General features: G+C 49.7%; 1 protein-coding gene across 2 annotated transcripts; it reads left to right on the top strand.

Annotated features, from left to right (window-relative positions):
* The first annotated feature begins 9042 nt into the window (after window positions 1-9042).
* On the top strand, window positions 9043-12920 carry Tufm (Tu translation elongation factor, mitochondrial). 2 transcript variants are annotated; one of them, XM_042666759.1, is made up of 10 exons: window positions 9043-9163; window positions 9257-9451; window positions 10226-10392; window positions 10610-10714; window positions 10801-10965; window positions 11106-11238; window positions 11322-11426; window positions 11544-11695; window positions 11797-11916; window positions 12570-12920. In XM_042666759.1, exons 1-10 carry the CDS (start codon window positions 9112-9114, stop codon window positions 12741-12743), a joined length of 1368 nt encoding a protein of 455 aa, XP_042522693.1. In that variant the 5' UTR covers window positions 9043-9111; the 3' UTR covers window positions 12744-12920. The 2 variants fall into 2 exon arrangements, with proteins under 2 accessions (XP_042522693.1, XP_042522692.1); XM_042666758.1 differs by having other exon boundaries at window positions 9045-9163; window positions 9242-9451.
* Window positions 12921-13508: the final 588 nt, after the last annotated feature.

The following is a 13508-nucleotide window of genomic DNA, read 5'->3' as shown; positions in this document are numbered from 1 at the left end:
GTAGACTAAACAGTCTTAGTGTAGGTGGTGTCCTTGTATAACTACATGAAGCTGTCCAGCTGAGATGGGCTTTGCAGTGTCCGCTGCACAAGGCAGTTTGGTGATCAGACATGAGTAGTGGCTGGAGTCATGGATATAAATGACTGTCCAGGTAATATATGTAGGAGGAGAAGAGGGCTGAGGCCTACTTCTGGGAAATAATCCACATTTAACAGGCAAAGGCAGTGGTAGAAAGTGCTAAGATGTACTCTTGGGTCCTATTTCCCACAATCACCCTGAGATAACTGATTTACTAAAGGGCTGGGGCTTGGCAGCAGGGTTTGCCTATTATATGAGAGGCCCTGGGTACATTCTCCAACATTAGGAAATAAGGTAGGGGTACTAAAAGAGTCAGGGAGGGGAAGAAGAGGAAGCCAAGCAACCATGTGCTATCAAGTAGATAGTAGTTCAGTTAGATTCCACAAGGAAGCCCTGGACATAAGTTATGCCTCCCCCAATTTGTCCAGAAACAAGGGAGCCAGGCCTTCCATACATTGGCCCAGGGCTACTGTACACACTTCCATCAAGGCAAAGCTCTGCAGGCAAAGCTCAACAAACATACTCGGAAACCACATACCAGACCAGGACATATGAGAGTACAGGATGGGGGGGGGATGGGCAACACATTCATGTACACAGTATACAAGGATCCACAGGAACTGGCTGTGCATTGTTAGCGTCACCTATAGAAAACATGGGTATCAGCCAGGTGCCAGTGGCTCATGCCTGTAACCCTAGCTACTCAGGAGGCTGAGATCTGAGGATATGAGGATTGCAGTTCAAACCCAGCTCAGGCAGAAAAGTTCATGAGACTCTTCTCTCCAATTAACCACCAGAAAACCAGAAGTGGGGGCTGTGGCTCAAAGCAGTAGCATGTTAGCCTTGAGCAAAAGAGTTCAGGGAGAAGTGGGGCTGTAGCTCAAAGTGGTATAGAGCTAGCCTTGAGCAAAAGAGCTCAGGAACAGCACCTAGACTCTGAGGTCAAGCCCCAGGACTGACAAAAACAATAATGCTGTGGAAACTGCTCCTAGAGAGCTCATTCCAATAACATTGTGTCCCACACACACTCCTTTTCAAAGTTTGAGGGATATAAGAGCTCTTACAGGGAAGGTGGCTCAGTGGTAGAGCGCTTGCCTTGCATGCCTGAGGCCCTGGGTTTGATTCCTCAGCACCACATAAGCAAAAAAGAAAAAAGCCGGAAGTGGCGCTGTGGCTCAAGTGGTAGAGAGCTAGCCTTGAGCTGAAGAGCTGAGGGACAGCACCCAGGCCCAGAGTTCAGGACCCATGACCAGACCCCAAAAAAAAAAAAAAAAAGAGCTCTTACAGAGGTTCTATAACTTACATACCCAGTTTACAGACAATAAAACCAAGGCACTCAATTACAACTCATTTTTAACACTCTTAAAAAAACTTTATTAGTATATATTGGTTGCACAACATAGTAAGTTTCATTGTAACATTTTGTTATTGTTTTATTTATTTATTTTTTTTGTGGTCGTGGGGCTTGAACTCTAGGCCTGAACGCTGTCCCTGCACTCTTCAGCTCAAGGCAAGCGCTCTACCACTTGAGCCAGATCGCCACTTCCAGTTTGTTTTTTTTTCTAGTGGTTTATTGGAGATAAGAGTCTCACAGACTTTCCTGCCAGGGCTGGCTTTGAACCGCGATCCTCAGATCTCAGCCTCCCGAGTAGCTAGGATTACAGGCATGAGCCACCGGTACCCAGCTGTTTCATCTTTTTGACTCATGGGCTCATTTTGTAGCTCAGGCTGGGCTGGAACTTACAATGCTCCTGCCTCAGCATCCTGAGTGTTGGGATTACATGTGTGTCACAACATCTGACTTTGATATTCTTCATATATGTATATAACGTGATTATATTTATCCCCTTCAACACGGGGGGGGGGGGGGGGGGGGGGGGGGGAGGTATACTAGTGCTTGAACTCAGGGCCTGTGTGCTACCTGAGCATTTTTACTCAAGGCTACCACTCTACCATTTAGAGCAACAGCACCACTTCTGGTGTTTTCTTTTCTCTCTTTTTTTTTTTTTGGTCCGTTGTGGGGCTTAAACTCTGGGCCTGTGAATGTGGCTCAATGGTAGAGTGCTTGCCTTGCATGCATGAAGTCCTGGGTTCGATTCCTTAGTACCACATAAACAGAAAAAGCTGGAAGTAGTGCTGTGGCTCAAGTGGTAGAGCACTAGCCTTGAGCAAAAAGAAGCTCAAGAATAGTGCCAAGGCCCTGAGTTCAAGCCCCAGGACTGGGAAAAAAAAAAAAAAAGAGTAAAAATCAAGTTATTGTCATAAGCTGATGAGACAAGAAAATAAAAACAAAAATAAGCAACCTTAAGATAATTCTGTACATTAGATGCTATGAAGTCAGATGACAAGTGATAAGAAGGGAGCCAGGGCTATTGTAGATGGAAGAGGAGACACGACACCGGAGGTGATCCCAGACTAAGATCGAGCCATATGGAAAGCTGCAGGGAGAGAACTGCCGGGAGAGGAAGAACATCTGCAAGACCTGACAGAGAAAAGAAACTTGAAATGTTTTAGGCACCTGTAATTGCAGCTACTCAGGAGGCTGAGAACCGAAAGTCTTAGTTCAAAGCTAGCCCAGGCAGGAAAGGCCCTGATACTCTTATTTCCAGTTAACCACCAGAAAATCTGAAGTGGAATTGTGGCTCAAAGAGGTATAGCACTAGCCTTGAGCAAAAGAGCTCAAAAACAGCTCCTAAGCCCTGAGTTCAAGCCCCACTGCTGACAAAAATCCATTAAGTCTTTGAGGAATTATATACTATATATGCTATATACACACATATACATGCACACACACACACACATATATACATGTACATACAAAATAAGTATGTGTATATGTAATTTGTTTTTGTTTTTGTCGGTCAGGGGCCTGAACTCGGGGCTTGGATGCTGTCACTCAGCTCTTCAGCTCAAGGCTAGCGCTCTACCACTTGAGCCACAGTGAAATTTCTGGCTTTTTATGCTTATATGGTGCTGAGAAATCAAACCCAGGGCCTCATGCATGCCTCATGCATGAAAGGCAAGCACTCTTCCAAGCTCTGTATATAGGCTTTGAAATCAGGGCCTTGAACTTGCTAGGCTAGTGCTTCATTGCTTGAGTCACACATCCAGCTCTCTCTGTTCTGGTTATTTCTGAGATAGTGTAATGACCTGTGAGTGAGAAAATCCACAGAGGCCCAGTTAAAGGTGACAAGGATTTTTATTAGTTGGTCTGCAACCCTGTCCTAGGTTACCTCAGAACTAGAAGCAGCTGCAACCTCCAAGGGGGCAAGTTTTTCTTTTCCTTTTTCCTCCTTTCCACAGGCCTTCCCTTCTTTGCAGGCCTTCCTACTCTCCTCAGGCCTCTCCAATCTCTGCAGGCCTTCTGCACGCCTCTCCACTCTCTGTGGGTCTTTCTGCCTCTTCTCAGGCCTCTCCAACCTCCTCAGGCCTCTCTGCTCTCCACAGGCCTCTCACGGGCCTCTCTACTTCCCCTCAGGCCTCTCTGCTCTCCGCAGGTCTCTGTGCCTCTCCACAGGCTTCTCCGATCTCCACAGGCCTCTTGGCTCTTCACTGATCTCTGTGCAGGCCTCTCTGCAGGCCTCTCATCTCTGTGCAGGGTTCTTGACCCTGAGGTTGGCCTTTCCACAGGCCTCTCCACTGGCCTGGACTCCCTGGAGCCTCTCTGCCATTTGGGGCTCTCCTCAAACCTGAGGAGAGCTTGGGCATTGCTCTGCTCCAGGAGGTATGTCTCTTGTGGCCTCTTGTGTCTCCTTCTCTCCCACCCCTCTCTGGAACACACAGCACATATAGATCTCCAGGTGCTCCGCCCTCAAGCTGTCCTTTAATTCCTCGCCTCCCCCCAGTGGCCTGGGTATGTGGCAGTGACATCAGCCTGGGGCAGGACTTCCCATCCCTCTGGTTCTCACAATAGAGTCTTACTTTTTGCCCAAGTCAGCTTGGACTGTGATCCACCTATTTATGCTTTCTGCCATTGCAGGGATGGAAGATGCAAACCACCACACTTGGCCTTTTTCAGTTGAGATGGGAGTCTTTCATACGCTACTTCTTGAGTAGCTACAATTACAGGTATGAGCCAACAATACCCTATTTCAGGAAAGGCTCTTCTTCAAGCAGCAAAATGGCCCTTTCCGCTTCCCCATCCCCATTTCTTCGGGTCTCCTTAAGCAATCCTTTCTTGGCAGTGTCCCCAAGTAGGTCCCTTTCCAATCACTGGCCCCCTAAAGTACGCACCTATCGCTGAACAAACCCTTGGCAAGAAAATCACCAGAACTGAACTAGACATAATCCACCCCAAGCAAAATGAAGACCCTGCCAGCAGAGATGGGAACACTTCTGTGAGTTAAGAGCTAAGCTTCTGCCACACAGCAGAAGAAATGGACAGCTGGCATGCAGGCAACCATTCGATTTCAAGAACATATTTCAAAAGGAGTTCAAGCATCTGCACAGAGGACTTTTCTTTAGCTGTAATTATATAAAATCAGTTTGAAAGCAGGGTGTGGTGGTCTCAGCCTGTAATCTCAGCACTTGGGAGGTTGAGGGAGGAGCCCTACATAGCCTAGGAGACTAACTCCAAAAACCAAGACAAGGCCAGGCTCCTAGTTACTCAGGAGGCTGAGATGTGATCATTGCAGTTCAAAGTCAACCCTGGCAGTAAAGTTCATGTGACTCTACTCTCCAATTAACCATCAAAAAAACCTAAAGTAGAGCTGTGACTCAAGTGGTAGAGTGCTTGAGCACAAAAGCTCAGGGTCAGAACCCAGGCCTTGACTTCAAGCCCCAAGACTGGCGCGCACGCGCGTGCGCACACACGCACACACACACACACACACACACACACACACACACACACAATCTAAGAAGATAAAAGATGTTTGAAGGAAAAATTCCTTCTTCCAAGCAAACTCAGCCTTCTGAAGTTACAATTGTTTTTGTTTTGATTTTACTTTGTTTTCATTTTACTTTTTTAGAGACAGTCTCATTAAGTAGCCCAGGCTAGTCTGGAACTCCTCATGCCTAAGCCTGCCAAGGGCTGGGACTTAAAGTATGTACCACTTCATACACAGTCACAATTATTTTCAACTTCCTTTGTTACTACACCTTCTTTTTCTTTTTTTTTGGTCAGTCATGGAGTTTGAACTCTGGGCTTGGGTGCTGTCTGTGCATCCTTCAGCTCAAGGCTAGCAGTCTACTACTTGAACCACAGCACCACTGGTGGTTAATTGGAGATAAAGAGTGTCACTGACTTTCCTGCCCGGGCTGGCTTTGAACCGAGATCCTCAGATCTCAGCTTCTTGAGCAGCTAGGATGACATGTGTGAGCTACCAGCACCAGGCTTGTTACTACACTTTCACCTCCACCTTATACACAGATGGTTTTCTACAGCAGTCAGCCTTAGCTCACCAATGTTTTCATAGGTGCCCAGCTTTTCAGGTCCCAGCACCTCCGAACCTATCCAATTTAAATTTCACCCATAGGTATACCAAGTAAGAAAACCTATCCATCAACACATCCTATGCTTGTCCCACTGTCACTGCTACAGATATGGCCAGACATTTTCTTTTTTTTTTTAATTTTTTTGCCAGTCCTGGGGCTTGAACTCAGGGCTTGGGCACTGTCCCTACGCTTCTTTTGTGCAAGGCTAGTGCTCTACCACGTGAGCCACGCACCACTTCTGTCTCTTTCTGAGCAATTTACTGGTGATATGAGTGTCATGGACTTTTCTGCCCAGGCTAGCTTGGAACCGAGATCCTCAGATCTCAGCCTCCTGAGTAGCTAGGATTACAGGTATGAGCCACCAGCACTCAGACATTTTTCGTAAGAGATTTTCTACACCTGAGGCAAGCCTCTGTGTCAAAGTTACAATTGGGTCTCTCTGCCTCCCCTTTCCCAGAACATTGTCATGTGAACCAAGGTGCTCCCATGACACATACCATGTTGAGGCACTGAGGGTGGGGGAAGTGGAAGCTACTTAATACGTAAGTGACTTTAGTACATTAGCAATAGCTGTTACACGAGTCTAACTCCTGCCATTTTATTATGTGTGTGTGCGCGCACACGCGTGTGTCTGCATGTGCCAGCATTAAGTATTGATTTTAAGACCCTGTGCTCTGGCTCAGCCTTTTCTGCTCCAGGCTAGCGCTCTGCCACTTGAGCTGTGTCTCCAGTCCCAGTTTTCTGCTGGTTAACTGGGGATAGAGATTCTTGGATTTGTCTGCCTGAGCTGGCCTTAAGTGGTGATACTCAGACCTCAGCCTAACTATGAACCACTGGTGCCCAGCTTTATGTGTTGTCATGTTTTTGATTTTTTAGTGACAGGAAAGTTTACTAGGAAATTAATATACCATCCATACACTGAAAGGGAGTCATCTTTAGGATGAGAATGATCAAAATCAACCTTTCTCCCTTTGGTAGTTCTGGGATTTGACTTTGGAACTCTATCTCTTGAGACATCCAGCCAATTTTTGGTGCTAGTTATTTGTCATATAGGGCCTCACTTCTTGCCTGGGCACACATCAGTCCTAGTTAGGCTTGAGATGACCAATGTCCACTACCACCTAGTGTCCTTTTGAGATGGTGCCTCCAAGATTTCTCTGCTGGGACTAGACTCCAACTGTGATAACCTCCTAATTCTTATCCTCCCAAGTAGCCAAGATTACAGGTATGTCCTACTGGCACCATAAGCTTACTCATTTTTTAAACTGACATGTTTATTCAGTTTTTTTTTCCCCTTCCAAATTGATACATACAAAAATAAACACACTATCACTAACATGGATAGCATTACTTCAAATATCACCCTGGAAAACTCCCATCTTTTTTTTTTTTTTCTTTTGGAGATAGGGATCTTATTGTGTAGAGTTGAACACACAATCTTTCTGCCTTCAACTCCTAAGTACTAGGATTGCAGATGAAGATCACATCACCAGGACTGGAGTGACAAAAGTCCAATGTAGAAGCAAAGAGAATGTTTTTATACTTTATCAGCCCTTCCTAAGCAGAACTGATGGGTTGAAGGAGTCTTAGCAAACCTTCCACTTTACCTGAGCAATAACATGATAGTTAAATTACAACACAAGCTGTGGCTCCATGGTAGAATGTATGCCTAGCATGCACAAGGTTCAATCTTTAGCACCACACACATGCAAAAATTATAGTGTAGTGCTGAGATGCACACTTTGGGGGCTTAACCACCCTGACACTCAATTTTCTTTGCTGTAAAATGGGGGAAATAATAGATCCTACCACAGGGAAGCACTGGGAACACTCCTCTTACAACTAATGCCTGATACATAAGAATCTTCCCAACTCCTTGGGAGTGTTTAGATTTGCAAAAGCATGTATCAAAAAAATACATGGTTGCTGGGCACTGGTGGCTCATACCTATAATCCTAGCTACTCAGGAGGCTCAGATCTGAGGATCACAGTTCAAAGCCAGCCTGAGCAGGAACAGCTGTGAGACTCTTATCTCCAATTAACCACCAGAAAACCAGGTGTGGAGTTGTGGCTCACGTGGTAGAGCACTAGTCTTGTCAGGTACGGTGCTCAGGCCCAGAGTTCAAGCCCTACAACTGACCAAACCAAACAAAAAACACATGATCATGCCTATGTGGCCTAGGCTGCCCTCCCTGAGGGCTGGATTTACATGCTTATATCATCATACCTGCTCCTTCGAGTCTTAGAATAATGTATTATATTTCGTTTCCATGACTGTCCCTAGCTCATTAAACGGTAATCTCTAGGGAAGGAAACAGGAACCTACAGTATGTGGATAAACACTAACTTTCTTCTTTCCTTTTCTTTCCTTTCACTTCTTTCCTGTACTGGTCCTGGGACTTGAACTCAGGGCCTGGGAACTGACTGTTCTTTAGCTTTTTCACTCTAAGCTGGTGCTGTAATTGAGCCACAGTCCCACTTCCAGCTTTCTGCTAGCTAATTGGAGGTAAGAGTCTCACAAACTTTTCTGCTCAGGTTAGTTTTGAATGTTGATCCTCAGATCTCAGCCTCCAGAGTAGCTAGGATTACAGGCACTGGCATCCAGCCCCAGCTCCAACAGAGTTAAATGAGTCGGAGGAAGTCAGTTTTAGAATTGAGCAGCTGCTATGATCAGATCAGGAAGCTGTGATAAGAGATGTGTCAAAGTTATAAAGGTCATTTACTCGGCAAAAAAAGGCATTTATTGGCACTCACTGCACGCCCAACCCTGTTAGGTGCTGGGGATAGAGCAAGATTAAAAGGCACGGGCTGCCCTTTAAATTTTCTGTATCTGCCTAATTAAATGGGTGAGGAATTCAACAGGAACTGCTGTTTGGGCTGCAGAAGGGTTCTGGGGAGGGGGGCACAGAGCTGGCCCGGGGGCTGACTCTGAAGTCAGAGAGCCGGGGGTCCCCGCAAGGGCGAGGAGGATGAGTCTGATCGCTGACGAGAAGTCCTAGAACCCCATCCCTGACTCCTGCCCGAGTGCATGCCCTCTCAGACGCCGGATCTCCTTGTGAGTAGCAATCCACTTTACACCTGTACAGGCGCAGGCTTCGCGAGGAGACGACGCTCGCACGAGGGCCCCCTGGAAGGCATCCAGGGCCCGGGCCTACCTCGGGCTGCGGCTCAGGGGCGGCCCGAGGCCTCTCTCGGCCAGATCCTCAACAGACGATCCCCAACAACCTGCGCTGCCGGCGGACCCGCCGCCCCGAGGCCAGGACCTCCCCTACGTGCCCGTGGTGCGCCGAGCGAGCGACGGTCCCGGCGGCCTCTCAGAGGGAGGCGGCGGACTACGTGACGGACCCCCTGAGCCCCCAGGAGCCGCGGCTAAGGCGGAAACGTGGCCTCCTGCCCCGCCCACGAGGCCTCAGCACCAGCCTCTTCCGCTCCGCACCCGGAAGTCAGTGGACACGACCATAGAAATCCCAGGCTAGAGTGGCCCAGTGTCACCCTCCAGTACGACTTCCGCCGGAAGTTGCCTTGCATCCCCAGGTGCCCTTCCTCTGTCGCACGCGCGGGTGCCCGGTATCCAGTACTCGGGTCCCGTGGCCGAGCATGGCCACAATGGCGGCCGCCACCCTGCTGCGCGCGACGCCCCGCTTCAGCGGTGAGAGAGATGGTGGCCCGGAGGTACCTGGAGGACAATGGCGGGCAGCCGAGCTCCAGCCCGCGCCCTAACGCCGAGCCTCTGTCCCGGCAGGTCTCTGCGCCAGTCCCACCCCGTGGCTGCACGGGCTGTTGCGGCCGCTGAGGACCCCGGCTCGGCCCCTCTTGTGTCGGGGCCTGGCCGTGGAAGCCAAGAAGGCCTACGTGCGCGACAAGCCTCACGTGAACGTGGGCACCATCGGCCATGTGGACCACGGCAAGACCACCCTGACCGCCGCCATCACCAAAAGTGAGCGAGGGCCCGGCCACGCCCCTAGAGCCGCGGGGGCCGGGTCCGGGGTGGGGGGGGGCGCGGGGGCCCCCGGGGGCGGGCCGGCGGAATGCTGGGGACACTCAGAATGGGCCCAGGAGGCGGGGCGCTCGGGGGAGGGGGGCGATTCTGAAGACGCTGGAGACAGATTCTTCCTGTTACGCATACACTGGGAGACCCTAAATGGCTTCCTCGGGGAGGCCTCTTGGGCAGGCCCTTAAGACCCTCTGAACACCCCCCCCCCTCGCCCCTTACCGGGGCTTAATTTGGAGGGGAGGAGGGGCAGCAATAAATAGGCTTTCAACTTCAAAAAAGAGTCCAGAGCTTTCTAGGCTGGCATTTTGCCCCTTGAAGTACCCCACTTCCAGCTCCGGTACTGGGATTTGAAATCAGGACCTTGCACTTGCTAGGGCAGGTGCTAATTTACTACTTGGGTCACATTTCTAGCTCCAGACCTGATAATTGTGTGTGTGTGTGTGTACGCGTGTGCGTGCACACGCACACGTCAGGGGCAAACTAGGTTTGAACTCAAGGACTTGTGTTCTTGCTTGGCTATTTCACTCAAAGCTGGGACTCTACCATTTGAGCCACACCTCCAGTTCTGAGATAATTCTTTCTGACCCTAAACTTTCTCTTGGAAGCTAAGAGATTTGAGAGAGAGACTTTTCAACTTTATTCCTTTTACATCACTAGTGGGACCTAGGGGTGTGGCCTGAACCCAGCCTCTACCTCTGGTTTTCTTCCCTCCCTTAGTTCTAGCAGAGGGAGGTGGGGCTAAGTTCAAGAAGTATGAGGAGATTGACAATGCCCCAGAAGAGAGAGCTCGGGGCATCACCATCAACGCTGCCCACGTGGAGTATAGCACTGCTACCCGCCACTATGCCCACACAGACTGCCCAGGCCATGCAGATTATGTTAAGGTGAGGGTTGCTGGGAACAGGTACAGAACCTGCTATGGGTCAAGAGTAATTCTAAGGGGGAGCGGAAGGGTGATGAGATGGCTAGACATGAGATCAAGGACTTGTAGCTGTGGCCAAAATGGGCCTCAGTGTTAGTGTTTAACGGTTCCTCTAGTTAACTAGGTAGATACTGAGCTGAGGAGGTTATTGAGCTAGGGCTCTTTCCTCCCCTTCTCAGAATATGATCACAGGCACTGCACCCTTGGATGGCTGCATCTTGGTAGTGGCAGCAAATGATGGCCCCATGCCCCAGACCCGAGAGCACTTACTACTGGCCAAACAGGTATGAGAGCCTTGGAGGGGGTGGAAAGGAAGGCTGAGGAGCTGCATGACTCTTAGACACCATCTCTACCTCTCTCCCTCCAATAGATAGGAGTAGAGCATATCGTGGTGTACGTCAACAAGGCAGATGCAGTGCAGGACTCTGAGATGGTGGAGCTTGTGGAGCTGGAGATCCGGGAACTGCTCACCGAGTTTGGCTACAAAGGGGAAGAGACTCCAGTCATCGTAGGCTCTGCTCTCTGTGCCCTTGAGGTGAAGGCAAAGTTGGCAGGACTGCTGCTAACAGTGGGAGGGCAGATGGGCATCCACAGCTGTGGTTCGTGTCTGCACATTAGCTTTCAGTGAGAGGAGCACAATGGAGATTTCAGAGTCCTGACGTTTTCTCCCAACAGCAACGTGACCCTGAGCTAGGAGTGAAGTCCGTGCAGAAGCTGCTGGATGCTGTGGACACTTACATCCCAGTGCCCACCCGGGACCTAGAGAAGCCTTTCCTGTTGCCTGTGGAATCTGTTTACTCTATCCCTGGTGAGAACTGCTTCTTCTCATCTCTCCCCATAGCACAGCCTAGGCAGGATTCTTAGTGTCCTGTCCTGCTTCCTTCCTTGCAGGCCGGGGCACAGTGGTGACAGGTACATTGGAGCGTGGCATTTTGAAGAAGGGAGATGAATGTGAGCTCCTGGGACACAGCAAGAACATTCGTACTGTGGTGACAGGTATAGGAAGCCTTGGGACCCAGAGGCTGGCTTCAGGATGACCTTTCCCCGTGTCGATCCTTGTGCCTTCCCTCTGCCTCCACTTCATGTCTCCTTCCTCTTTCTCTCCCTTCATAGGCATCGAGATGTTCCACAAGAGCCTGGAGAGGGCAGAGGCAGGGGATAACCTTGGGGCCCTGGTCCGAGGGTTGAAGCGAGAGGATCTGAGGCGTGGCCTGGTAATGGTCAAGCCAGGTTCCATCCAGCCCCACCAGAAGGTGGAGGCACAGGTGAGGGCTTCGGAGGCTGATGGGGAGGGCTGAGCCTGGCTGTCTTCCAGGGAGGGCTTCGAGCCAAGCTCTGCTCTTCTCTCATTGGTCCTCTCCTCCAGGTGTACATCCTCAACAAGGAGGAAGGTGGCCGCCACAAGCCCTTTGTGTCCCACTTCATGCCTGTCATGTTCTCCCTGACTTGGGACATGGCCTGTCGTGTCATCTTGCCTCCTGGGAAGGTATGATGGGTTTAGGGAAAGTGAAGGGGCAGAGACGTGTTCTCTGGAGGAGCTCAACCCAAAGATGTTATCTCCCAAGTGGTTCGTTCTCTCCTTGAGTGAGGAGAGGCTAGCTGCTACCAGTGGAGGTAGACTTGGTAGAAGGCAGGCTTTTGACACTGGGTTGGGATCTAGCTTAGTGGTAAAGCACTTGCCTGCCAAGTACAACGTCTTGGGTTTGATCCCCAGTACAAAAAAAAAAAAAAAAAAGGAATGGAACAGTGATTAGTGCTCCTAAGATACATTCTTGTGGAAAGCTTGAGAGAAATTTTAGGCCAACTTCTGAATCTTCATCATGTTCAGTGAAACTCAACGGAAACTCATCACTTTCATATCCAAACTTTCCTAAGGAATATTTCTACAGAAAAATACTGGTATAGCTAAGCCTCCCACCCCTCATTTGTGCCTAGTGCATGCTGGATAAAGACCCAGTCTCCCAACCCAGTGTTCCCATTCTTTGAATGTGCTGTCTGCACGTACCTGGTGGCTGGGGTGGATGATGCTGTCCCCAGACAGAATCAACACCCTGCTGCATTTTCCTTTTCCCTTGGCTCATGGCATCTGGGTAGAATGCTAGCACCTGATGGTTGTGCTGGGTCTTCTCTCCCCTCCAGGAGCTTGCCATGCCTGGAGAGGACCTGAAGCTCACTCTAATCTTGCGTCAGCCCATGATCTTGGAGAAAGGCCAGCGTTTCACCCTCCGGGATGGCAACAAGACTATTGGCACTGGCCTTGTCACTGAAACAAAACCTATGACCGATGAAGACAAGAGCATCAAGTGGAGTTGAGGCTGGACTTGTGCTCAGGCTGCTTGAGTTTAGGCAACCCTGGCCAGTTTCTCCCTTTTCCGATGCCCATGTGGCATGGGCTGCAACCTCAGAGTGCAGCTAGACGGACACTTCCCCTGGTCACAAGGGGTGGCCTGCCACGGGAGGTGGGCCAATAAACTGTTCTGTGAATAGTAAGCTGGTTGTTGTCTTGTGTCCTTTGTGTAAATTGGACAGAATAGAGCTGGTGAGAACCTCAAACCGTGGTAATGGAATTTACTTACTTATTTGTGGGTCATGGCGTTTTACTCAGCCAGGGTGCTGTCCCTTGGCTCTTCAGCTCAAGGCGAGCGCTCTACCACAGCGCCACTTACGATTTTCTGGTGGTTAATTGGAGAGAAGTCTCATGGATTTTCCTGCCCAGGCTGGCTTTAACTCCTCAGATCTCAGCCTCCTGAGTAGCTTCCAGGTGTGAACCACTAGCACCCAGCAATCCATTTGTGGTACAGGCTGAAAACGTTTGTTCTCTGCTACCCTCAATGCAGGGACAGCGTGAAGGAGCCTAGTCCAGTAGTTATGTGTGATTGCCTCACAAAATGTTACAGCAGGGGCTGGGAAGGTGGCTCAGTGGTAGGGTGCTTGCCTCACATGGATAAGGTCCTGGGTTCGATTCTTCAGCACCACGTAAGTAGGAAAAAGCCAGAAATGGTGCTGTGGCTCTAGTGGTAGAATGCTGGCCTTGAGCTGAAGAGCTGAGGGACAGCACCCAGGCAGAGTTCAGCTCCC

This window comes from Dipodomys spectabilis, unplaced genomic scaffold (assembly GCF_019054845.1).
Source record: "Dipodomys spectabilis isolate Male_0828 unplaced genomic scaffold, ASM1905484v1 ptg000366l, whole genome shotgun sequence".
Classification (NCBI taxonomy): domain Eukaryota; kingdom Metazoa; phylum Chordata; class Mammalia; order Rodentia; family Heteromyidae; genus Dipodomys; species Dipodomys spectabilis.
The sequence above is the reverse complement of the archived record's forward strand: the minus strand, read 5'-3'. Positions and strand labels throughout refer to the sequence as shown.